This window comes from Crocodylus porosus, unplaced genomic scaffold (assembly GCF_001723895.1).
Source record: "Crocodylus porosus isolate Cpor-Errol unplaced genomic scaffold, CroPor_comp1, whole genome shotgun sequence".
NCBI classification, from domain to species: Eukaryota; Metazoa; Chordata; order Crocodylia; family Crocodylidae; genus Crocodylus; species Crocodylus porosus.
Window position 1 is genome coordinate 11383205 of NW_017728906.1, and position 27717 is coordinate 11410921.

Genomic DNA, 27717 nt, shown 5'->3' on the forward strand with positions numbered 1-27717 from the left:
TAGAACAACACACTTTTTTTTTTTTTTACCAGTTTTTTGAGAGATCAATACAAGCAGAAGGAATCAGATAATTCTTTGTAAGTATGTGCTCAAGGGAAGAGATGTGATGATGTTCCAGGAGAGTGACTGATTCACAAAAGATTCAGATTACTTCAATGAGACATTCAGTCCAGAGGGATAAAACAAGGTTTTCTTTCTCTGCATCGGAACTGAGACGCAGTTCCTTCACACAGACAGTAGCACTTGTCCAAATTTGCTTCAATGCATCCATGTGAGATAAAGGAAAACGTAATCCATGGGTCTAAAAAAATTAAAAAAACTGCTCAAGTACAAGTTACACCATTCCTCCTATTATATGGTGAGTTTAATACACAGCTCTCTGCTTCACTGTACCACCCCCACTTGCCCTGGTGCTATTTCACTGGGGCAAACTGCAGCCTAGTGGCGATGAAATTCTTCAGGTCATCCATGTTTCCTGGTTTATTCTGCTGCCTTCCTTAAAACAACTCTGTGAAGGCCACAACCTGTGTCCTGCCCTGATGTCATGTCATTGCCCAGGGCTGTACCTATGCTCAGAGATAATGTGACATCCCTTTTCCCCTCCTTATTAGAAACTGACTTTTCCTCTAGGAACTGTACACAGCCAACACCCTTCACAGACTTTATGTCATCCAGCAGTTCCACCCCATCACTTCCCCTGCAGCAGAGATGGTTGAGAAATCACAGCAGCATCCCAGCTTGACTAGGATACAGCAGGTATTTACTTGCTACCCTGCTCTGCTCTAAGAGCCCCCCTGCAGTAGGGAGGGGCTTGCTGTGAAACTACACAGTGGATCACCTTGCTTGAAGCCATGCTAAGCCAAGAGAGTATGAGCACCACAGGGAACAATGGAAAGGCAGTGAGGCACCAAGCAAACTTTCCTCCTCTGCTTTTATTACATTAACAGCAGACAAAGGAGCTCCTCCAGATGACACAAAGCTTCAGTTATATTATTTGCATACAAAAGCATACAGCAAAGAAGTGCCAGGCAAACACACTAGATGTTTTAATGCATCCTAGAGACACTACCACTGCATGTAGAAGAATTTCCTGGCCCTAGAAGAAGGGAAAGCGAGCTGTACACCCCCCTCTTGAATAAATGAGGAAGGAAAGGCTACTTTCATCTTTGCCACAAGTGCTTGACAGGAGCCTGCTAAAAACCACATTGCTGGCACACAACAATTCCATCCCTCACAGAACTGACATGGAATTCCCCATGCTGAGGTGCGACTGAATCAGAACATCACTTTGTCTTCTTTTACTGGCTCTTACAGAATATGAACAGTCTTAAAAAAAACAAAACCATCTAATCCAAAGGAGTTGCCCAAAGGACACTCTTGTACAGGAACAACTGCGGCTGGGTTTGCATCTGCAAACAGGCTTGTGACACACTCCCACTTCACTCTGGGAAGAGCTGACTACAACCCTAATGGTAGGCATTTTACAACAGGGGTGCTTAACCTCTGGACCATGGGGTTCCCCACAGGTTCAGAAATTTGGCAACAGGGGAGCAGTGGCAGCATTAATTGTCACTCCCCTGTTGCCAAATTTCTAGACCCATAAGGAGCGGTGCAGGCTGGATGATGTGTTCTAGATCACAGACACACGTGGTCTAGCCACAGCACTACACTCACTTGGATGCACAGACAGAATTGGCATGCTAGATCACACCCACCAACTGACCCCACACACAATGCAGTCCACAAAGTGGACTGTGTACCATTCATCCAACCCACAAGGCCAGAAGATTGGGTGCCACAGGTTTGAAAGGTTTTGCGGATTGAATGAAATAGTGAAATCATCAGCAGAGACATCCTCTTGTTCTGGCATGGCTTGTTCTGGGACTGTATTTGCAAGTGGAGGCAGAATGCCTCACTTCTCACTCCCCCACCCAGCAACAAGATATATAGATGAGGAACTTATGAAAGCAAATAAAGTCCTCCCATCCTCCAGTAAGTCTGCCAAGAGATAGAAGCAAGATTGAAAGACTGAATTTCCTCTGATGCAGTGGCACAGACAGCTTTTTCATATATCCAGAGCTTGGCATGAAGCATTTGCAACATGGACACAGCAATAGCACAGGGGAGGGACACTACTTAGAGCAAAATCTCCTAAATGAATAAGACTTGAAAGGCGAGCAGAGCCGAGATGCTTGTACTAGAGAGAAAGGAAACAAACCTCTGCTCCATCTTCACTAGCATCTTCCTCCTCATTCCCCATCATGTGCATTTGTCTGCTGTTCTTTAGGGAGTGATAGACATAAATCATCTCTTTGCGACACTCATCCTAAGAGACAGCAGGAAGAAAAGAGTCCATTACACATGTGTGCTCAAAAGCCATTAACTGGCGACAGCTGCCTCCTGACTTAGGCAGCTTGTTCAATGCTACCCCCAGGAACATTCAACACACTCCCTTCCTCCCCCCATGGCTATGAATGCTGTTCCTTGAAAAATGACTCTCAGACTTCCAGCTGTCAGCCCACAATACTGACATGAGCTGGGTTGGCAGGCATCTTGTCTTGCCATGACTGTGCACATACAACAAAGAGGGCCCTGCTTAATCCAGCCTCTGTAGTAGATCTGTCACTGGGCTGAAACTGTATGGTGGAAATCAACTGATTTAGTAAACATACAATATTTCCAAAGTGCACATTAAGCAGAGTCCTCACAGTTCAGAAAAAATTTTCATTAGAAGCCAAACCTGATCTGAATCAGACTCCAACCAGTCCTAGACTAGAAATAAAAAAAATTAAGAATTACTGGCTCTCAAATCTGCAAGCTCTGAATGTCAGTTTAGCAAAAGGGAGACATACAGCTGCCCCAACTCCTCAGCAGAAGCCCTCTGATCCAGTACAGTCCCAGGAACGCAAACAAGCTTGGCTTTGCTGCACCTACACTGTAAAAAGCTGACTAGTTTCCAGGTCCACAAATTAAGATCCTTTCGCCACTAAATACTAGAGGCCTCCTAAATTCTATACCAACAGGTCTTGCCTTGTGTCAAGTTTACTCAACAAACACCAAGATGCCATGAAGAATTAAACAGCAGCACCATGGCAGCGCCAAGCTGAGAAACAAAAAGCTAAGTCTGTTTTATAACACAGGTTAAAGCAGCAGCATGGAAGTGAACAGAGTTGTACCTGTTACATACTGTCTTTGACTAGACCATCAAAAGGGAATCCCATCTGTGCTCTTGAAAAGAATGCATCTATTTTAGAAGCAAACCTCCTTTGCTGACCAGCAGCAGGATGCATCAGGATATACAAGAGATCTCTAGGGAGGCCCTAAAACAAGCAGCTCATCTCCCATAAAACCCCAGCATGTGGGAAACAAGACTGTGGAGTAATTCTAGTGATAAACTCCTCTCAAAAGTAAAAAAATAAAACCCCCCATTCACTCCAGGTCACAGAATGATACTACATTTGCACACTAGTTTCATGACAGATCCCAGCTGGACACTGGGAACCAGAGTGTCAGATCAAGACCAGCACAGTAAAGCCTCAAAAATCAGAGCAGCAGTCCTCCAAAGTGTATGTAGACAGTCTCACAATACTTACAGAATTCTCTTGATCTGGTTCCACTGTAATTATAGCATGATCTTTGAACTGCAGTCTGATTCTGCTATCTAATTTGGGTAGTTTTCCACCTAAAAGAAAAATACAAGCCTTCAAAAAGGAAGGAAATCAGCCACCTTTTGCATCCAGCTTTTTTCAGCTTTTCTCCCCATCTCCCCCACAAGTATAACTTAAATATATAGATGTGAATGTCTGTACTTCTGATATTTGCTCATTCTTATATCATGAAAAACGTATTGATTTCATTAACTAAAATCTGTAACACTTACTCAGATTTAACAGTAATGATAATAGCAAGCAGGATATTGGCAGCAACCTCCATCAGTTAAACCAATACATATACTCAGTAAGGCATGCTAGTCTTTCAAGGGTTCTGTATGACAAACATTTGCTATCTACCTAAAATGAGCAAAATCCAAACTTTAATGCAGACATGTCATGAAATTATTTGATACCAATTAAGCATTTTTAATCCCAGGATCTCAAAGCAATCCACCAACTGGTTAGTTAAGCCTCACAACATGCCTTTCTTTGGGAAGACTGGGTACAAGACATATTTTACAGATGGCTAAACAGAAACTGTAGCACAGAACTGACAAATGGCCTACCAGTACTCCCTAGCAGGCCAAAGGATTGAAAAGGCCGGGGGAGGCCAGAGTAATCTCAAAAATCAAATCCTAAAAGAACATGGTCGACTTGCTGACTCCACCTGCTGCCCCTCTTTTTTGGCGCACAGGATTGATTGGGTTGTTAGCTCACACCCCAGGCCTAGCACAGTGAAAAATGACCCTGGGCTAGAGCCTACAAATGCTGCACCATACAAACCACAACAAGCAGCACAAGATTGCAACGGCCTCACCATCCCCAGCCAAGAGAATCAGTGGGAAGCTTCAATTTCACCTGGAGTCAAGGGACCAGTGCTGCTCCCCAAGAAAGGTGGTAACCGGTTCAGAACAAAGTCCTTCTTCATGTCAGATGATCTCAATTCTTTGGTGTTTTCCAGCCGGTCTGCAAGACTTCTCAGGAAGCTGCTTAATCGTCGTGTTGAGTCAGCTATATCCACCTGCTAAACACACCAAGAGAGACCTGCACATGAACCCAAATGCATTCTCTAAGCCTGCCCTAATTCACTAAGGGGAAGGTAGTCCAAGATTCTCATGGCATGGCAGATGTTGAGAACTCTACTACTCCAAAAACAGGGATAGATCTGAGGGGTGGGCGTGAGGGAAGGGGGGTCATATTTCAAGGCCTACTGGTGTCCCTGTGAACAGCTCTTCCCCTCTCTCACCCCACCAATGAAAATCATTTATTTTACTGCTTCAGCATATGCTTTCAATTATCCTCATAGCCTTTCACCCTTGTATCTGACAGTATCATTTATTCCCAAGACAATGGAGTCAGTTCCTTTTATTGGCTGTGCTACGCAGACAGCTCACACTAATCTTGTCCCTAGTTAATGCAGTGCAATTCACCAAACAGGTGTCACTTGGAGGGGTTACGTATGTGTGGCTTGTTCCTTCTGCATGCTAACATGCCAAGGAAATAACAGACCAACAGGCGCACGAGCCAGAGACCACACAACAACTTATGGGGCAGCCTGCTTTAAGGGTTCAGGTACCCTGCCAGAGGGCAAGGTAAGGAGAGAATGGTGCTCCAAAGCATTACGACTGCTTGGGGAAGTGGAGGGAATCACAGACTTAGAGCAAGCTGGAGATGCAGAACTGAGTGAAAGCAAGTCAGGCCGTGCTTCAGGGTGGCCTATTCTTTGGAGCTGAAGATGCAAAAGAACTGAAGACCTTACAAGGAGGTGGTTTTGTTGTTAGGCAGCAGGCCAATCTGTCTCTCAAATGATCCCACCAAGGAATTCTGCTGAATTCCTAAGAGAGGGCAACAAGCTAGACTGTCCCGAGCACTTCTTTAACACATAGAAAACTTATGCTGGTTCCCCCTCTGTCTCCTCTCTTTACCATAAGCAGTTGCCGAGGTATGCTTGTCCGTAGCTCCGTATCTTCCTTTGCTGTATCAAACACAAGTCCAGGAATCACATCTAACAAGAGGTCTCCCCAAGAACTGGAGGGCAGAAAGAAACAGAAAGGACCGAATCAATCACTTTGATATCAAGCTCAAACAGACGCTGTTCCCAGAAGGTGCTTACAGTGAACTCAGACACAAATTTCACTACCTAGGCTGAGGACAGACCAAACGATTATGCTCATAGGAAAACATCAGCTGATTTACCGTAATTGTTTCACATGTCTGCTCCTATCCCATAAGTGAAAGCTAAACTAAGATGGATTACTCCTCAGTGAAACTCCTAAATTATTGTGGTTTAGTTTCTGCTTATTACAAAGAAGCATGAAGACATTAAACAGTTACAATTGATCAACTCAAAATACAACCACATTAACAACAGCTAATGTGGATTCCAAACCTGAACTTAAACCAACATTCTAGGTCATGAACAAACAGTACAGCAATTCCTCCTCAGCAGGCCTACTGTCTGAGACTTTACAAGTAAATCCACCACCCCCTAAGAGAATCTACTATAGATTCCAATGGGAGGATTGTGGCTACACAATTTATGTAATGGGGAATTGCTCTTGTCCTTTCCCTCTAGCTTGCTCCTATGGCCTTTGGGCTAGTGGCAAGTGAGACCAGGTGGCTTGGGCTTGCACCCAGGATGCTTGCCATAGATTTAGAGGTACCTGAACCCCAGGTTGAAGAATCTGGGAGGTAGGATACTTGGCAGTGGTAGTACCACACAGACCTGAATGATTGAGCTTTGCTCAGTCAACGGAATTTGGAACCAATTTGGCTGATTTGGCCTGAGGCACAAAATTAAAAAAATAAAGGTGCCCATCAATCTGTTTGCCCAATATGGGCCATGTATTTTACAGTCATGCTCAGTAATGGCTGCACCTAATCAACACAGCTAGCTTCCATAACTGAGCACATGCTGCTTTTAGCAAATGTCTAATGATAGACAATGTATCTAATGAGGTTCCCTTATATCCAAATGTAAGACGAGAAGCCTTTTTCCCCCCGTGCCGACTGGGGGGTGGAAATCTTATCACAGTGGTTCTCAAACTTATAAACTAAATCAGAGATGCACAGCACCGTCTTCTGTAAGCAGCAGGCTTACTTTCAGAGCTTCCTGCAGTCCCTTCACAGCATCTGATGAAGTAAGCCTACTGCTTATGAAAGCTTATGCTATACATCTCTGTATAGCTTATGTTATAGACATCAGTCTATAACAGTGGTCTCCAAAGTGGGGTGCACGCACCCCATGGGGTGCGCAAGACAATCCATTGGGGTGCAGGAAGAAAATATTAGAACTTCTATTTATATCTATATTTATATAAATATACATATATTGGGGGTATGTGCTAAAAATTTTTTTTACTGATAGGGGTGCGCGATCAAAGAAGTTTGGAGACCACTGGTCTATAAGATGCCAAATGACCATGCCTTCTGTTGGACTTCAGACTGACAGGGCAACCTCAGGCAATCCTGTGTAAAGCCATGTTTTCTCCAGTGCTGACCGACAGTATTTGAGCCTGGTTTGGGCAATTCCTATTCTGAACACACAAAAAGATTCCCTTGAATGGATTCACAGTACAGTAACCTGCTCCCAAAAAAATTTCTGCCCTGAAAAGACAGAGGGTGTTGGCAGAAGAAAACACTGTCACAAGCTATTTTGGGGCACAAACGTGTAGCCTATCTGGTGATATGATTTAGATGCCCATGCGCACATTCTTTCCCTGCAGAGCATGATCTCAGCGGAAGTGGGAAAGCTACTTCACATCCACGGCAAGTAAAAGCATGCGCACAAGCAGTGGACACAGAGCAGCTGAAATACAATGAGTCTGTAACCTAGTACCTTAGAGTCATCTGTTTGCATGCCTAAACCCAAAGCAATTTCTGCTCCACTAAAGCAGGTGAAATACCACATCTCCATTAAAATCCAGACAGATACTTTGGGATGACCTGGAAACAGTTCTTGGAACATTTAACTCCATTTAGCCATCACCAACCCTGAATCCCACTGTAAAGTTAAATCAGCAAAGACTCTCCCAGTGTTTGGCAGAGACAGAGCTTCTTCGAGCTGTTTCATCCTAACTTTGAGGATATGGACCAATTTCCAGGAGTAGGAAATCTGACACCTGGTCATTTAAAGGTGGTTACCAGGAGATCAAGTACAAAGGTTGCTGTTCTGGGCTTCAGGAGGTTTCCCAACAAGTAGGGAACGTGGCATACAAGCACGCTTATTGTCTGAACTGGGTCTAGTCATATCTGGCCACAATTTGCTGCCAGTGGAAACCCTTGCTGCATCCAACTTCTAACCCAGTGAGCGATTCTCAACCTTTTTAGACTCAAGGCGCCTCTCATCAGACTTGAGGCATTACTTTTGTGAACTGACTGGCACCCCAGTTCCAAAGCTAATTAATCTGTTATGGTGCTTACCCTCCTTGCAGAGGACCAGGCAATGCAGGCAGGGAAGCATCCAGGCAGGGGCAATAAGCCTGAGCCTTAGCTTATCTACTTATCTCCTCATATATGGTTTATCTTTTCTCACCTCAGCAACACCCTTCAAAGGATCTCACAGAACTCAAGAGTGCCCTGGCACCCTGATTGAGAATCACTGTCCAAACTAGCACATCAAGAATCAGTGGCTGAAAGCCAGTTGGGAGGGAACAGACCTCCCCTGGGGTGGAAAGGAAACCATAGGAAGAAAGTTTAGGCAATAATGCGGACAGAGAAATTAATTTCTGGGGAGCAGATGGAGGTGGTAGTAGAAGCTTCTTGTCAAAGAAGGTTTTACAGTAAGTGAGACAGCAAAGATTGGTCTGGGTCACTACCAGAGGCAGGCAAGGAGAAGAGGCTGAGGTGCAAGGAGTGGTGATTGATTCATTCCTATGTGCTCAGAAATCCTTCTTTGGGTTAAGAGATAAGCCATAACCTTATCCTGTCATAAAAGGTTGTAAAACACAACTGTAAATCTTCATGTCACCTCATTTTCCACCTCGATTCTCCAGCTGGTAAACAATAATTGCAAAGTTCAGCAATACAGTTTTAAAAAAGAAGCTTATTTCCTGTTTTCATGTGTCAATTAATTAACTATTCCATCTCCAATTTTTATTACTCCAACTGCCTTAGATTTCATTAATCACTGCTGCACCTTTACCTTATCTATCATCCACTGAAAGATTTCAAAACAGTAAACCACACAATACTTTGCAAGGAAGGCAGTGTGTGCTGTCCTTGTAACACAGTTGCAAACACTGCGGCCCAAAGGCTAAAGCTATTTGCCTAAGGTCAAAAAGTGAGCACACTAACTGGACCAGGAAGAGAACCCAATAAATCTGACTGCAAAGCCTTTGCCCTAAAGTAAGGGGGTCAAACATATGGTCTGCAGGCCTGATCCAGCCTCACCAGGTTTTTTTCCAGCTGGACAATTTCACTTTTGGATCAGGCCAGTGGAACTTCTTACCACAGCTTCCAGAGCCACTGTGCCAGCACAGCTAGTACCCAGGGAGTTAACATCATCCCCATGCCTTTACCTTCCAGCAAATTTCCAAGCCTCGTTTGCCCTGCAAATCATAGAAAATTAGGGTTGTAAGGGACCTCAGGAGGTCATCTAGTCCAACCCCCTGCTCAACGCAGGACCAGCCCCAACTAGATCATCCCAGCCAAGGCTTTGTCTAGCTGGGTCTTAAAAACCTCCAGGGATGGAGACTCCACCACCTCTCTCGGTAACTTGCTCCAGTGTTTACTACCCTCCATGTAAGAAAATTCTTCCTCACCTATAACCTCAACTTTACTCACTGCTACTTGAGATGGTTGCTCTTTGTTGTGTCAACCGCCACCACTGAGAACAGTCTAGCTCCATCCTCTTTGAAACCATCCTTCAGGTAGTTGAAGGTTTATATTAAATCACCTCTCAGTCTTCTCTTCTCCAGACTAAATAAGCCCAGTTCCCCCAGCTGTTCCTCATACATCATATGCTCCAGGCCCCTAACCTTTTTCATTGCACTCCATTGAATTCTCTCCAAACTGGACACATTACTCCAGATGAGGCCTCCCAATGCTGAACAGTGGAAGAATCACTTCTCTCGATCTGCTGGCAACGCTCCTACTAATGCAGGCCAGTATGCTGTATAGCCTTCTCTTCAGCAAGGGCACAAATCAGTAGCAGGCCAAGAAGCATAGGTGACGTTAACACCCACATGGTGGTTGTGTCAATACAGCAGCACTAGCAGCTGTAGCATGACACCCCACAGTCCAGATCTCACTCAATGCATTTGAATTTGACACCTGTGCTCTAAAAAATAGCGCTGCTTCTCTGAAACACCTGTATTCCAAGTCATCTTTTGCATTTCATAGTATCATAGTGCTTAGGGTCGGAAGGGACCTAAACAGATCAGGTCCAACCCCCTGCCCTGGGCAGGAACAGGTGCCAGAGTCATATCACCCCAGCCAAATATCTGTCCAGCCTCCTCTTGAAGACCCCCAAGGTAGGAGAGTCCATTCCAAAGCCTGGCAGCCCTAACCATGAAGCAACGTCTCCTGATGCCCAACCTGAACCTTATCTCTAGCAATTTATGGCTGTTACTCCTACTAACCCCGTGTGGTGCTCGAGGGAACAGAGCCTCACCCAATTTCTGCTGGTCCCCCTGCTGAGTTTGTAAACAGCCACCAGATCTCCTCTGAGCCTTCTCTTGTGGAGGCTGAGTAGGTTCAGGCCCTTTAACCTCTCTTCATAGAGCCTGCCCTGCTGCCCCTTGACCATGCAACAGCGACTCCAAGATCCCTTTCTGCCACAGTGTTGACAAACAGGGTATTCCCCAGCCTATAGGTGTGTTGCTGGTTCCTTCTCCCTAGATGCAGTACCCTGTACTTGTCTGCATTGAATTCCATCCTATTCTCATCCGCCCACCTCTGTAACCTGTCAAGATCTAGCTGAATTCTGTCCCTCCCTCCAACATGCCCACCTCACCCCACAACTTGGTGTCATCAGTGAATTTGGACAGCGTGCTTTCCACCCACACATCCTGATCTCTGATAAAGATGTTGAACAGTACAGGCCCCAGGACCGAGCCCTGGGAGACTCCACTGCCTACATCCCTCCAAGTCGAAAACGACTCATCCACCACCCCTCTCTGGGTGTGACCATCTAGCCAATTTGCCACCAATCTGACTGCGTAGACATCAATGCCGCAGTCACCTAGGTTTTTTGAGAGAATGTAGTGGGAAACTGTGTCAAAGGCCTTCTTAAAGTCCAGGAAGATACCATCCACCCCAACACCCTCCTCCAGGGACTCTGTGACCTGATCAGGTCAGTCAGACAGGAATTGCCCTCAATGAACCCATGTTGGTTGCCCCGAGCATTACCTCCCCTGCTGGACCCTTGTAGATGTGCTTCTTGGTAATTTTCTCGAAGGTCTTCCCAAGGACAGAGGTAAGACTGACTGGCCTGTAATTGCCAGGGGCCTCCTTTTTCCCCTTCTTGTAAATGGGGACCACACCAGCCCTTTTCCAATCCTCTGGTACCTAGTGCCCCACGAGCACTCAGAGCCGTGCCAGGGCTATGACCCCTGCCAATTCCCTCAGCACCCTCAGTTGAAGAGCATCTGGACCTACTGATTTAAACACATCCAGCCCCTCCAAAAGTTCCCTAATTAGATCATCCCTGACCCTAGGCATGGTGATGCCTCCCCTGGGTCCATCCACAATTCTAGTGGGGGATATGTGCTGGTCCCCGTTCAGGAATATGGAGGCAATATGGAGACATTTATCCACACACAGGCCCAAACTGCTGCCAAAGAAGCAATGCTTTAAAAATGGTAAGGAAAAAATTACTTGTTTTGGTAGGTGCTGATGGTCACATGAGTAGAATAAGAAACACCAGGAGGAGTATTGGCTTGGTGGATAGTCCCTCTTGGAAAGTACAGCAAGTCACCTGGCTGAGGGAGAAGAAAAAGAGGAAAGCAGAATGGCATATTTAGATCTCTTTGTACTTAGCCTACTGAGGTATGAGCTAAACAAAGAAAATATTCCCCAGGCAGAAACATCGACAGCGGACTAAAAAATCCTGCAATGCCATACAGCCATGCTGCGAAGGGTCTCATATGGGACAGAGGCACTCCAGGGTAAAAAACCAAAAGCTGAAATAACATTTACTATTATTTGTAAATTTAAAGTGAGCTCTGATGTTACAACATGCATATAAAACTAACCATGTATGCATGAAATGGAGAAGCATTCATAATCAGCTTGTAGATGGAGTGAGCCAGTGAAAAAGCAAAAAGCACAGCCTAGTGATACCCAAATTCAACCTCATCTTCCTAAGAAAAAAAGGAGGGGAAGCCTTGTTAAGGTAGTAAGAGCTGTTTGTGCTATATGCTAATTTGTTTGTAAATGTCACTTAAAGTCTTCTAGTTAATTTGTTTATTTAAGAAAAAAAACATTAGCACACGGGGAAAAACCTGTCTTTTGACACCCACTGAAATAAGACTTCTACAAAAGTGAGCAAATGCTTTTTAAAACTGATGCAATTTAGGAGGAAAGAGACAGACAGAGGAAAATAGGAGAGAAGAGAGACAAAACCAGAGCAAAGAGTACAACTATGGAAAAACCTCCACTACAGAAAAAAAAAACCAAACAAAAAACCCCCATATTTTAGCCCCAGAACAGCTCTGCAACCCCAACTGACAAGCTATAGTTTGCAAGATCAAGCCAGGTACAAAGCACTGCCAAGGATGGAATTGACTACCTTACTGGACATGTAAGTCTATTTTAACATGTGGGTTGTTTTACAGTTTCTCCCAGTCATCACTGTATCTGGACATCACAGTCCAAGGGCAGGGTCATAAGATAGTAAATATGATTTTTTTTAATATTTTATTTGCCCAACTCAAACCATTTCTAAGCCTGTCAATCTGATTAAACCCAAAAATATGTTAAGCAAACACTCTGCAAATATCTACTTTAAGGCATTTAATTAAAGGCCTCTCCAATTACTGAACTTTACAGAACTGAGCTCCCTCTCTTCCACTCATCCATTTTTAATGAGCTGTGGTTTGTCAAAGGTAAGCCACAGAAGTTTTACTCACTTTTAAAACAAGCTTTCTTCTGCCATTAATCAACTAACCTAACTATCTACCATGATTTAAAAAGTTCTGGCTATTCATGTGGGGAGTTGTTAACTTTTGTTCCACTCACCTAGACAGCAGTACCACTGACACACAGGGTAGACCTAATGACTGATAACTTAGAAATATGTTGGATTTTGTTGTTTGTTTTTTTAAAACATACACCTCCTAAATCTTTATCCATGGTCAAATCCTGGAACTTCTATCATGATGAAGAGCAATTAATAATTTGTCCCCCAACCCAAATTTCTCTAGGATAAAAATGTCCTGCTATCCAACCCCACATGGAGAAGAAAGGGATCTGTTTAGTAGGAAGCTTACACTGTCACATGTCAGAGCAGATCTATGCTATAAGGACCAAGTCCTTGTGAGCATTACTCACTTGAGAGTACCATGGACTTCAAGAAACTATTTTTCTTGAGCTAAGCAAGCAGGATTTGAACCAGCTCATATGCATGTGCAGTATTAAAAAGTAAGTATTTTAAATCAAGGACCAGTAAAATAAACAGACAACCACTGCATTTTCAAACTTTGCCTGCGACACTCTGGGAACAGGTGTCATGGACTTCTGTCAAAGGGTAGAGTCCCCTGGTGTTTTCATGACTTCTAAATTGGAGGGATAAATCCAACTATGGAAAGGCTGGATAAGCAGTGTTAGTTATATTAGCTACTGGCTAATTCCCACAGAGTTGGGCACAAATAGCAAAGCAGCTGTTAGAGTCCCCTGATGAAGAGAGAATCAAGTTCCACAAATACATGCTAAGATTGGAAATTTAGGTGCCAAGTGGCATCAAAACATCACCACCAGCTTCCCACCACCAGCCTCTATTGTTTCTGGAAGAACAGAAAAGGGACAACGGCACGGTACAACCTCTCACTGGTCCACATTCTGGACTACACATGAAGGATAGGCAGCAATGCAGAGAGAGAAAGGGGGAAAAAAAAGTCTTATTTATGATTTTTTTTTTTTTAATCCTTGAAAGAAGTTTTGGAGCCGATGCCAAGCTGCACTTCCCTGCTAGATATACTTCACAAAACAAATGCAGCATGATAGAGGCTGTTCAGAAAGAGATAGAACATAGGAAATGGAAGGCACCAAACATTCAAATAAAAGCCTGCATTTGAAAACAAATGGAGTTATTTGTTAACCCATTCACAGAGCCAGGCTTATACTCCATTAATGGCCACATTGAAGTCAATGGAATTATTCATGGAGTACACTACTATTTAATGAGATGGAAGGTATTGGCATGTGGCCTACAACATATCACAAATGAGAAGAGAGATAGCTATCAGTACTACACTTGATCCGAGCCTTTGAGATGCCAAGAAGTTACCCAGTAAAAGTCAAACCTTACAAGCTGCCAGAATACAGATCTTCTACTGTTAGAATTGATTCAGGCTTTAACAGTCATAAGATACTTGTGTCAAAGCTGGTTTGATTTGAACCCTTACAAAAAAATCTAGATATTTTGCAGGATTAGGCATTAGGATAGAGAAGCTGATGAATTCTAGAATAAGACCAATTTACTTGGTGGGTATATAACATACATTTGAAGTACAGACCCATGACAGAGAGGAAACTGAGTACCAAGAAATCAGTTGTTAAATTATTTGCATTTAGAAGCCCTTCATGACACTTTTATACCTACAAAAGCAGTCTCCCAGATAAAGTTGGGATAAAACTCTGGAAGTCAGCAATGTTTACTGCACATGGAGGTAAGACGACCTGTACAGAACACTGTGGGATTACACAGCCTGGGTTGAAGATAGCTGCATTACTCATTGTTTTTAAAATCCAGGCCAATGGGTCCAGTTGTCTAGAAGGCTCCTCCCCACACTACGTTGCCAATACTTCATTTCTACCTATAAACTTTGAACAAAGACTGGACTACAGGGTGCCTACAGAAGTTTAGGGGCCACACTCTAATTCATAGTGCTTTACACAAAGCACCATGAGTTAGAGCCCCCCCCCCCCCCATCTCATTCCCCCAACCCAACAGATATTCACCTGGGGCTCTGAGCGGCTGCACCAGACCCGGAAAGTGGGGGGGGAGGGGGCAGACACGACCAGCAGCCTCTGAAGATGTTGCTGAACTGTCCCTCTCCTCACTCCACACCCCCGCACCCAGTTCCAGGGCTGTCAACAAGGAAAGGGAGATAGGAGGCAGCAGCATAGAGCTCCTGGCTGCTTTGCCTGGCTAGAGCTGGAGGGCAGGGTGGAATGAAGCCCCCTCACTTCACAAGCCTCCTCCCAGCTGCTCCAACTAGGGTATGGGGGGAGTCAGGCTGGGCCCATGAAGTGAAGTGAAAGGGGGCTTCCTTCCTCCATCCCCTGCCTGGGCATCTTGACAGTGGCAGCAGCAGCCTCTGGCTGCTTTCCTCCTCACCTTGTAGGCCCAGTCCAGCATCTCCCCGCAATATCCCAGCTCCATTCTACCCCAGCCCCCCCCAGCTCCAGGCAGGCAAAGCAGCCAACAGATCCATGCTGCTCCCTCCACCTTCCCTTTTTCTCCCCCTCCCACCCCTGCTGACAGCCCCAGGGCCAGGGCTTGGCTGGTGCTCACTGACACAAGCGCCAGCCCAGCTCCATAAGGCGTGAAAAATTAACCCTGGAAGGAACACAAGTTCCCTACAGCACACTGCTTTAAAGCACCTTGATCTAATACCTGATGTGACATGGGTTCATTTTTTGGATGATCGGCCATTTTAGAAGTGCTCTGCAGCCATGCACATGCATTGTCACAGCTGTAGAGAGCTTTCAGGGGTCCGATCACGTGAAAAATGTAACTTGCATAAGCACCCTTAGTGTGCCAAAACTCATGCATGATGGGTTTTTAGAAAAACTGTTTATTTTAAAAGTCCATTAGCTCAATACTCTGGTAATATTTAGATAATGAAAAAGGATAGCTAAGTGAGGCAAGACAAGATTTTTTAACAGAGTTTTGTGGTACCAGCTGGAAAGCTACATGACTACTCCAACTGTTGCCTGTGCACTACCATTCACAGTATTAATTACGTTTTTAATGTGCCAGAGTAGAAAATTATCTTTTTTTCCACTAAGGTTGGGAAAGCCACATACCACAAACAGTACCTTTAACGTGAATTCATGTGTTGGATTCCCAATCCTATCCTCCGATTCAACACTATACTCCCGAGCTAGGGGAACAGTAGGTTTATAAAGCCGCCAGTGTTTTTCTCCTTCCAGCTGAAGTATAAATACCTGCAGAGGACACATACCAACATGCATCAATGCATCAAAAAACCTAGCTTCCCCTCAAGCCTCCCAATAATCAGATTTTGAATCCCTGCTGTCTGAAAAAATCCATAAAAGCCAAGTCAGAAATCAGAGAGACAAGTAGCAAAGCAGCAAACACACCCACCCATCAAAGTGATGGCTTTCCTGGTGACACCCACCACTGCACAAAGTTCAAAAATAATTCTCTGCTAGTCATGTAAGAATGCAGAGCCTCTGAAACAATCAGTGAATATTGCTCATCACAGACTTCAGAAGTCTTTTTGGAACTGTTCTACCAGTTGTAATATTTCTCCCTCCCATTTTAGGCAGCTGAAAGACGTGTTTACATTCACTACGTGGCTGTAAATACATGTGCAGCTAAAATTTCTGTAACAAAAATGTTAAAAACATTTAACTGAAGTGCAATTTAAAATAAAATAACAGATAAGGTGAGTTGTGATAAGACACCTACACATTTTATTTGCAATATTTCTTTATCCAAATTAGAAATATCCTGAGTAAAGAAAATGCATTATCCTTATAACATGACAGTTGAAACGTGAGAGAGAAAAGTAATGTAAACCCCAGCTTCACAGTTTGTTTTATTTAATATGTTTAATATTAGAATGTTTCTGTTGTTATTGTTAGAAGGTTGATGCAGACACAGTTGGATTTAAAGATACCCTTGTAGCATTTTCAAGATACACATCCCCATGTTAATCCGGTTAAAAATGTAACCAATAAACCAGCTAACGTGTAAAAATGTTAAAAGGTATTGGAAATAAATCCATCCTCATGAAAACCACAGATGACACTAAATTAAGGAATGCTGGCGATACGGTAGAGGACCAGATACTTATTTTACCCAGGAAGATTTTGATAATCTTGTGGATGGAACATTAGAAATTATATGAAGTGCAAAAATCACACCCTTCAGTCCCAATAATGACTTGAGCTATAAGATGGGGTATGACAAGAGACAACTGAGAAAAACAGGAACTCTGTCCTGGTCAGCTGCAGGGTGACTGGTGGTTGGAAGATCACAAGTATGATGCAGTTGCAAAAAAGGTCAGTATAATTCTGGGATCTATTATGCAGGCTGTATTGTAGTACAAGCTGTATGAAGCGCTAGTGATACCCCATTTAGAATACTGCATCCAGTTCTGGTTCCAGTGCTCAAAAATGATTAAACTGGAACAGATACAGAGAAGAGCTACTCAGATGGTTAAGGGAATTAAACACATAGGAAAAATTTAAGAAATTTGGCACAATAAAAATTGAGAGGGGATATATTTCATAAATACACCTATTACATATACCTATGATACATACATACATTCATAACTGTGTATATTTATTAAATATACTTCAGAAATACATTTGTGTGTCACTATTAAGGAGGGAGAAGAGCTTTTCAGACTTGAAAATGAAACCAGCACAAGATCAGACTGCTACAAACTAGTTAAGAATGCATTTACTTTGGAAATTGGAAGAATTCCAAGAAGACAAAGTTTTGGAAGCTGGGATAAAAAGGTAACTTTCAAGTCTGTTTGTTACTTGCCTCCAGGGGCCAAGAAAGGATTTTTCCCCTCATTAATGTTTTATTGGCTTACCTCAACATCATCATAGTGGGGAGGAAGGCCCTGGGCCTCCTGAGGGGTAATGTAAACGTTGGAGCCAACCAAAGAGCCAAAGTAGCATTCCAGCTTCTCTTGGATCCTCCATAACTCATCCTTTAAAGAAACAGGAGACAAATGATCAGTGCACAAACCAGACATAACTTCGAGGGGCAGGGGCAGGGAGACTTGTTTTATTTTACAAATATCTGATCTATGGCTCTAATTATATATCCAGCCAGAAAGGAACTGGAGTAAGATTATGAAGACAGAAATTTGTCAAATAAAGCACATTCAGCATCTCAGCTGCCATGCTGCAATGAATGCCTGATGAATGATGCTCTTGGGCAGGGGCAGGCAATTATTTGCAGGGGGGGGGCCCTGCTTCTTCATGAGTTTTGGCGAGCTACCAAGGGCCACATGGGTATCCCCACCCCTTCAGTTGCCCCACCCCCTGGTCATCCTCTTGGGACTGGAAGTCCCACCCCCCTAACCCCTGACCTTTGCCACTGGAAGTCCCTCCCCTTCCCCCTGGAAGTACTCCTCTTGGAGAGGTGGCCTTGGAACCTGACCCCTCCCACAAGCAGGGACCCAGCCTACCCCATCAGGCCCCAGGCATCAAAAACTGGCCAACCCCCCCACCCATCACTGGTGCTAGCATGACCTGGTCCTGACTCATCCCAGGCCCCCCCCCACAGCAGAAGCCAGCCCAGGCCCAGGTCCCCTCACCATGACAGTACCCTCCAGTGCTGTGGGACCCCTCCCGTCCTGAGCCGCAGGGGGCTCAGCCACAGCTTTCCCTCCCCGGTGCGGCCTGGGCAGCCCATCCCGTCCCCTATCAAGCAGTGGCTTGCTTCCCCACATGCTGCTACACTTTCCCCCTACTTGCACCAGCTGGTCCCAAAAGGCAGGAGGCTCCACTGCCGCTTCTGCTGGCCAGTGCCGACCCAGCCGGGTGCCCCCAGCAGCATGTGAGAAGTCGGCTCCAGATGAGACAGGCCCAGCTGGGTCGGCACTGGCCGGGAAAAGTGGTATGCAGCTGAAGCCAGCTTCCCATGTGCTGCTGGGGACGGGAGGAGCCCGGCTGGGTCAGCACCAGCCAGCTGAAGCGGCGGCGGAGCCATGTGCTGCTCAGGATGGGACGAACCCAGCCAGAGCAGCAGGGGCTCAGCTGCATTTTCCCCCTGACTGTGCCGGTCAGTGCCGCTTCTGCTGGCTGGTGCCGACCCAGCCGGGCTCCTCCCGTCCCCAGCAGCACATGGAAAACTGCCTTCAGTGGCATGCTGCTCTGGATGGGACAGACCCAGCTGGGTCAGCACTGGCCAGCAGAAGTGGCGGCAGAGCCATGTGTTGCTCAGGACTGACCAGCACAGGCAGGGGGAAAGTGCAGCTGAGCCTCTGCTGCTCTGGTCAGGGTCGTCCTGTCCCCAAGCGGTACATTGGCTCTGCTGCCACCTCTCCTTCCTGGTGGTGACTGGACCAGAGCTGCAGCCCAGCTGCTGCTTCCCCTCCCCAGCGCCAGCCCAGCTCAACCCCACACAGCCCAAACGGCACAGCATGGCACGGGGAAAGCCTGCCCAGCAGCTGCTTTCCTGGGCTTACCTGCAGGGCAGGGCCCTTTCCAGTCCCGTGCAGCAAAGCAGATCTGGGCCCAGACCCTGTTTCCCCTCACTGGTGTCACAGGTTCTGGCCCAGCCCCCCTGCCCCTCTCAAGCTGCAAATGTGACCTGAGCCAAGGGCAGGGACAGCTGGGTCAGGCTGAGGTCAGGGTTGGTTGCCTCCCAACCAGAACCCAAGTAAACAGCCTGAGGTGCTGCAGCCCGCAGCAGGTGCCACTGAAGGCTTTTACAGACGCAGCTGCCATTACCTGGGTTTTGGAGGGGCTCCGCGGGCCGGAGGGAAGTGCTTGACAGACCAGATCCGGCCCGCGGGCTGTATTTCGCCCACCCCTGCTCTTGAGGGAGAAGAGGGAGGTATCCACCCATAACACAGTAACCAACAGACTCAAGTCTAGAAGTTATACGATTCCCAGACTTCTAGGGAGAATGAAGGACACAGGTCAGTAAGGTTAAGAAGAATGAAAAAGGAAACCAGAATCAATCTGTAAATAGTGATATATCTTAAGGCAATAAACATGTACAGTGGCTGAATAACATAAAATCAGAGGAAGTTAAAGGGCACAGTTCTGTTACATACGATAAGTCAAGCTACAAAAACACATTTAGGAAATTCATTTGAGAGTGGAACTATGTGATCAGTGAAAGAACAACAGTGAACTAAACTCTCTCTCCCTCTCCAGTAAATATGTATCCCTGACCTTTCCTAGCATTTATATTTGCTGTTTACCGGACGTATGAATTTAGAGACATCTGAGGCTAGAAATTCTAGCATCTGCTATTAGCTATTCAAGAATTACTTCCCTGTTCAGATACACAAGATGCATTTTAGCTAAAACAAAACTTGAACAGGTGGAAAGACAGCATAAAAGTTCAGACATGCAAAGCAACTGATACACTCTATGAAAGATACTGAAGACTAATATTATTGCTTCCTTATCAAATTTCTTGTTTTATAGTTAAGTATCAAGTCATGGCACCAACTCTTCCCTCATAATCCTTTAAAGATAGAGACAAACTGTGAAGTTTGTATGTTAAACACATATGGTGATTCAGCTATGCTAATACAGCTCACTGCCAAGAGAATACTGCACCTTATGACTTGTCCACGTAAAGGAATTGCGTCTGCTGTTACTTCTAACTTGACCTAGTCACATTTTTCCATCTTTTAATATTTCAGCCCAAATAATGCTTTGTAAACCTTTTCACTAAAACATTAATTTTTTTTCTCAACCTTTTACAGAGCAAGTCCAGATATTTAAAAATATCAACAAAAAATGGAAATATTGTCACCAAAAGTGCCTTGTTCCAATCTATTGTTTTTGAAGCAAAGCAACAAAGGCCATGATTTGACAAGGTACTCAACTGAATGGGACTGGAGCTCTTGAACATCTGAACATGCAGAAAGATGTAACAAGTATATTGGTATCAAATGATAACGCGCATATGCTGTTAACATACGACAGTTACAGTTACATTTTCATGCTTTGTGGCATAGTAAACTCAGTTGTAACTTTGACCCTGACACAAGATCAAAGGTATGGTGACTCAGATAACTTGCATCACCAGAAGAGCATGAAGCTGTAACAATTACATCATAACGGTAGATAGCTGCTCCTGACTAGTGCCTATCTTACCTTTTTAAAGCAGTTAAAAGTTGTATGTGTCCTGATAGAAGTTTCTGACAGTTTTAACTCAAGCCTTTTAATTCACCTAGCAAAGACTCACATTTTCAGAGCCAGCCATCTGCAGTGCACTCACTGGTCAACAGTCCTCCTGGGGCTGTTGCCTTCCTTTCCCAGATCCCCTCCATTGCAGTCATATGTTCCCTCTACCTCATTCGGCAAGGTTGAACCTTTAGGCCTGCCCTGAATCTGTGTAAGCCACAATTCAGTTCACATTCCATACGCCTCAGCACTGCTGAGTTTAGTGTTATATTTTTCTCCCAAAATGTGATGTTCTCATTACTGATCACGTTCCTTTTAAATACTCACTGGGTACATCTACACATGTGCTTTACTGCGGAGTTGACTAATTTACAGTGGAGGAGCTGGCTAAGGCACGAGGGTCCTACAGTGCAGGGACTGCCTGCCAGCTATCCCCATACTGTAGCACCCTCACGCCCCAGCCAGCTCCTCCACTGACTGACAGAGCCACCAAGAGCCCAATGCTGACCCCAGGACCCCCTGCCAGCCCAGGACTACTTTGCCATGGCTCAATATGCTATGGTCTCAGGTGCACATGTAAACAGTCCACCCAAGAGAAATAAACTCCAGTACAAACTGCGCCAAAGTTTATTCTTTCACCCAAATTGCATGTGTGCATGTACTCATTTTATTTTAAAAAGCATGAGCAGCTTCTAGAATGTGTTGCCCTCACCTATCACTAAAGTATGTGACAGGCTTAAGAAATATCCATGTCTGGGTCTAAAGTCAATAAATACCCTGAAACAGAGGATGCCTCCTCCTCTACAGGTAGCAGACAAGCAAGGAAGTACTATCAGCCAGGGTTCATGAGGATTCTACTAGCGCACTAGACTTCAGCATACACCACACCATATTCCAGCTGCAACTTCCAAGACATAAGACAGAGCACCAGAACCACAGCAAAAGTCAGATGATACTATTGTGCCTCAGACGTAGTATAATTCCCAAGTGACAACTATAACGTTAAACTTGTACAACTGGACACAGTACCCAATCTAGGTTGCTATTGGAATTTCATCCTTGTATAGAATTGCACATAGACACCACAATCTTGTTCTCTGAGCTACTAATTAAATCCGTGTGCAGTGACAAAAAAAGAAAGAGAAAAAAAAGGAGAATAGCTGAAGTGGATGGTATGTTACTAGATAGATTGTACGTCAATACTGGTATTTTTTGTTTGTAAGAAGGTGAACTGTACTGGAAACATCTCATTCAGTTTCACACGTTCCCTGGCCCCTGAAGAACCAGTATTAAAACCTGCAGCTGCGCAGAGAAACAGAACAAGATAAGGTGGCTGGGTAACCAAAAAACAGAGTGGGTAATAATCACTTGTGTGAGGTTCTCTCTTTTTAAAGGTACAATAGAGCACACCTTTAAGGAGGAGTCCTAATCTTGAAACACGGCTCCATTTTCAGACATGTCTCTTGCTGTATTGCAATGAAAGACATCCTCAGCCAAGTCTAAAGCAGACTTTTAATTCCTAGACCAGGGGTTTTCAAACTTTTTTAAGGAGTGTACCCATTCTAGGTACACTTCTGGCAGCAGCAGCACAGGTTGGTGGTACTCACCCCCACCCCACCCTCCCGGCTCTGCTCCTGGGAGGCAGTGACACAGGATGGTGGGTGGCAGTGCTCCATCCCTGCCCGCCCACACGTACCCCCTAGCATCTTTTCACATACCCCCCGGTTGACAACCCCTGACCTAGAGCTTAGGCAGAGTCACAAGCAACTGGCTTTTTCCCCTCTAATTTCTTTAGGAAGGATGTAACCACATGTCCAATGAGACAGAGAGATAAAGACAATCCCCACATTATGTAGTATTTGTATGACAAAAAATAATGTGTTAAGAAGCAGTACATGAGCTGCAACTATAGCCCACAGTTGATCTAACCTTAAATCTCTGAGGCTGGTGAAACTGGATAGTTGCCTTCTTCTGATCAAAGTCTTTCTTCACCTGCAGGTAGCTCACTTTGCCATCTTTATTCAAAACCTTCTTTTTCCCATTCACACACCGGCAGATGTTAATATCTCTGCCATAGTATAAACCCTGGCTGCACAACTCTTTCAGATCTGTCAGCTGAAACAGAGACTGATAGTAGATGACCACAGATGGGTCGTCTCTCTGAAGGAGCAGTGGCTTTTGTTCCCAATACTCCCTAAAGAATTCCTCTTCCTTGATGGGAAAGATTAAGCTTTCAAAGACACTGGCTGGCCTGTCATATATCACAGGGCAGGGTGGACAACCTGCTTCCACTTTTGTTCGTTTACATGGTGCATGTTCTTCCTTTCCTCTATCACCACCTTTCCCTCCTTTCTTGGGCATGTTCCTGTTTGAAGAGAAAGAACCATTCAATAACAGGGCAAATGCAGAATGTAGTTTAATGGAGTTACTAGGCCAAGGTGGCTTGTACTCCCTTCTCACCCCTGCCACCCCACCACCCACCGCTTTTTTGTGGGAGGGGGTAACTTACAACCTGAAAAAAACAGGTTCCCTAAAAGGGTTCTTCCCATTCTTCATTTTTACATCCCACTCTTGTCTCACGACTGGGGCCTATGTTTGTCAGGGAACTGCTGAAACTTGTCTCATCTCATTGCAAGAGACAAAGCCAAGCAATTTACAAGAGGTTTTTCTTCAAGCGATCAAAAAATCATTTTATTCATTCATAGTTAAACCCCAACATGTTACACTTGAGATAAAGGCAATTTAGTCAGAGTGGCAAAGCTCCTGAATCCAAATGAGAGCTGAGATTTCAAACACCCACAAGAATGATACACCAAATGATATAACGTGACAGGACATGGTCTGCAAGACACTTTGTGAAGGATGGGGCTCTGTTTTGACATAACACAACATGACATGAAAACAGAGCCCTGTACTCCAAAAGGTGTCTTGAGGACCATAAATATGCAAAACAGGCAATAAATCCACTGTTTTTATTTATTATGTCCTTTAAATAATTATTTGGTTTGCATATATTCAAATACAATGAAAATAAACAAGTTCTGTAAGTTTCCTAGACAGGGATGGAGCAAGAGATGGCAGTCTCCTAGTAACCCACAAGGGTCAGATAGATAACAAGAGAGCTTAGTGGAAATGAGATGATCCAAAAAGGAAATAGGACACAAACTTAGGACAAGTATGGGAGGATGTGACAATGACAAGGATAGCCAAGGAGACTGCAATATAATATGGCACTGGTGTGGGAATGTAATGGGCAGGAGACTACAGGCATACCTCGGAGATATTGCGGGTTCGGTTCCAGACCACCGCAATAAAGCGAGTCACATGAATTTTTTGGTTTCTCAGTGCATATAAAAGTTATGTTTACACTATACTGTAGTCTATTAAGTGTGCGATAGCATTATGTCTAAAAAAAATGTACATACCTTAATTAAAAAATACTGTATTGCTAAAAAATGCAAAGTGAGCAAATGCTGTTGGAAAAATGGCGCCGAAAGACTTGCTCGAGGCAGGGTTGCCACAAACCTTCAATTTGTAAAAAACTGCGAAGCGCAATAAAGCGAAGCGCAATAAAACAAGGTATGCCTGTATTAAGAAAAAGGATAAGGAAATATTAGGGAACAGGAGATGATTCTCATGAATTTTAAGCCCTTGGAGTTGGCAACTGTCATTTCATAGGAGAAAGAAAAACTACATTGGAAAGAAGTAATTAACTGGTGTTAGTTTTACTACGATATTAAACGTTATAAAAACTTCGAGCTTTTCCTGTTGATGCTACAGAACTACAGGTCAAAGCCTGCACTTCCATCTTGTGGAGAACAGTCAAGCTTTGTGATTAATGAGTGGGCTCTAGTGACAATATCGAAGCACAGGCTTGTAATTGTACATGTGAAAATCATTTACTTTATCTACAAATATATTGCCTAGATCATTATATAAAAACAGAAAGTTAATTCACAAAGGGCTTGTCTTTCCTTCCTTCCTTGTGTCCTTGTGACAAGATATTTAGCAGAATTTTCAGATTTACTGAAATCTGATAGGTCCACGGTGCGAGTGCTTCTGCTATGGCCATGATCTTGCGACCTCTGGGCTGACAGCCTCAAATTTGAGACTTCTGGGCTTTCAATCATGCACCTTATCACCCGTGCCACTCCAACCGCCAGTAGGGCTTGTCATTCATGACAGGAAAGTTAAAGCAAAAATCAAACAGAAACATATCTGCACTGCTGTCAGCACACTGATGGCAGCCCAGAGCTACCTGTGGTTTAAACCATAGCAAATCAAGGGCATTTGACTCCTAAATGGCCACGTCCAGATGAGCAGAGCCATGTAGTATGTAGCACCATAGACCCATCTGCAGTGCCGCACACCACACATTCAGGTGTTTCCCAAGTTGTTACCTTGTGGTGTGGGCAGGAGGGGGTTTTTTTGACCCCAGGATATCCCAGGGTCAAAAAAAAGCCACATAGAAAAAAAGTCAGGTAGCACACGTGGAGGCAGAGTGCACCACTCAAAACCAGAGCCTGGGCAACCAGAGCCATGCTCCAGCTACTGGACAGGCTCCCAGCTGCAGGAGTGATGCAACTGCAGCTTCCCCAGCCCCCAGGATTCCAGGTAAAATTGCTGGGGCCAGCACAGTTGGTGGCCCCAGCCACCCCTACCCCACCCAGAGTAACCTGCCATGCATGTGGTTTTAATGGCTGCAATAGGTTAAAGCAGTGGTTTTCAACCTGTGGTCCACAGCCTATGTCTAAGGAGTCCTCAAAAGACGACTATAATCATAAGTATATGAATATCTACACTTACAATTCAAAGGGGGCTGCACCTCCATTTGAAATTTTTTAGGGGTTCACAAATGGAAAAAAGTTTGAAAGCCACTGGATTAGCTTGCAGCAACACAGTGACTTTCAGAAGTCTGCAAGGTAGCATACTGGAGCGAACTAAAAATGTAGAACTTGGAAAGACATCTAACTCACCTATTTATGGAGCTCAAAAGTTCAGACATTTAAGTCTTGTTTACATTTTTGTTGCTTATATTTAGGAGGAAGAGGAAAAATAATCAATCACAACAGCTTTTGGACATGTTTTTTAAATAGAAACCTAAAATACTAACAATTTGCAGACAGGGATTTCATGTGACAGAAAGCTACAGAATAATGCATTTCACAACTTTGTTAGAGCAACACAAATATAAATAGCAATGTTCATGTTAAGCATTCCTGCCTTGAATGCAGCATTCTTAAAGCAAAACAGAGATCCAAGGCTTATTCCCATATTACAAGTTGAACTCATAATCAAACAAATATTTGGCTATCTAAACAGACTTGACAAAACTATTGGAGGCACTGAGCTACTTCAGTTTCCCCCAGCACTTTGTACACAGTGGGAAAAAGATGACAATAGCAAGTGTCAATAAGGTTACAAACAGATGTTGCATTTTTCCCAGAAGGAAGTGTTTTGTCCCACACCTAAGTGTGAGTTTGCAGATGTACATGTCTGCTACCCTGGCATAAAATGTGCCATCACTTTTTTGGGGGGCATCTATGTAGTTATCCTGGGCCAGCATCCTGGGACAAGCTGACCACAGGGTATTCCAGACAGCCCACAATGTACTGCCCCCACCCCAAACCCGGCCACTCTTGAACCCAGGGCAGCCACTCCAAGCATGGAGGGCAGAGCTCTACTATGTGGTGGTTACCAGTGGCCTCACCCACCCTTTGACTGTCCTGCATGGTCAAGGTCAGCACTGGTACCTCATCCCAAGGACTTCCCAGCAGATATCCCAGACTCCAGCCAGGGCTGCAGCCACCTCTTCCACCACTGTCAACAAGCATGGCGCCAAAACTGGGAGCCAAGACGAGGTGGCGGACCTGATGGCCACCTGGAGTGAGGTGGACAACTCACCACTCCAAAGCAGTCACTGCCCCTACAAGGCAGGTACGCGTCCCCACCAAAGTGGGGAACACACAAAACTGAGCAACAAATCCAAGCTCTCAGGTCAGAGGTCTGCAAACAGGGGAGTCCCTTGCTCCTGGCCTGCTCTCAGGCCACCTCCCCTCCCCTGCGCCATGTTCACAGGGATGGCACACATCTCACCGTCAAGGCAGCAGCCTCACCGCTTGGCGTGTGCTCACACCATGCCCATGTCCCTTCTGGACTCCAGGCACCCGTCGCGGCACTCGGGGCAGCCTCTCACCAGACACGTGGGACCCCCCACCTAGGGCCAACTCTGCACGCGTCTATTCTGGGAGGCTTCATCACATGATGTTAGGACATTCATGACTCTTACATCAAGGCACATGCCTACTGCATTTAAAAACCCCCAGGGGACGGCTGTATCGATCAGATTCAACAATGTAACATGTATGTGAACCAGTGCCCTCCCACGTCTCTCCCGGGTGGCTCCCCGCGGGCTCCAGGGCAGCCCCCCCACACCGGCGGCGCCCTCCGCAATCCCTGCCCAGCAGCCCTCGGGGCTGGGCGCAGGGCCCTCCCCCGGGGGGGACGAGGCTGAGCCTGGCTCGGCGGCTCTCCTGACCCCTGCACGGGCTGTGGCGGCCCCCAGCCCCCGCGCAGGACGCGGTGGAGCTGCCGACCAGGGGCGGCGGCGGCCCACGTGGCGCTGCGCGGCCCGACTCACTCACCCGGCGGCGGCTCCGGGCGGGCCCACGTGGGCGGCGGAAAGGGCGGGGACGGGCCCGCGTCCGCCCGGCTCCTCCTCCCTCCACCGCGCGGGCTGGGCCGTGGCCTCGGTGCGTGTATGGCCGCCTTTGGGCGACGGAGACCAGGAGCAGTGTTCACGCCGTGCCGTGAGGCA

At 45.4% G+C, this 27717-nt stretch overlaps 1 protein-coding gene across 2 annotated transcripts; it reads right to left on the reverse strand.

Annotated features, from left to right (window-relative positions):
- On the reverse strand, positions 1–27604 carry MINA (MYC induced nuclear antigen). 2 transcript variants are annotated; one of them, XM_019528677.1, is made up of 10 exons: positions 27545–27604; positions 22830–23265; positions 17615–17734; positions 15858–15986; positions 11472–11575; positions 5579–5681; positions 4512–4677; positions 3594–3682; positions 2219–2326; positions 1–301 (listed from the first exon to the last, which is right to left on the reverse strand). In XM_019528677.1, the coding sequence occupies exons 2-10, from the start codon at positions 23259–23261 to the stop codon at positions 143–145; spliced, it is 1410 nt and encodes a 469-aa protein (XP_019384222.1). In that variant the 5' UTR covers positions 23262–23265; positions 27545–27604; the 3' UTR covers positions 1–142. The 2 variants fall into 2 exon arrangements, with proteins under 2 accessions (XP_019384222.1, XP_019384221.1); XM_019528676.1 differs by lacking the exon at positions 27545–27604 and adding an exon at positions 27118–27173.
- Positions 27605–27717: the final 113 nt, after the last annotated feature.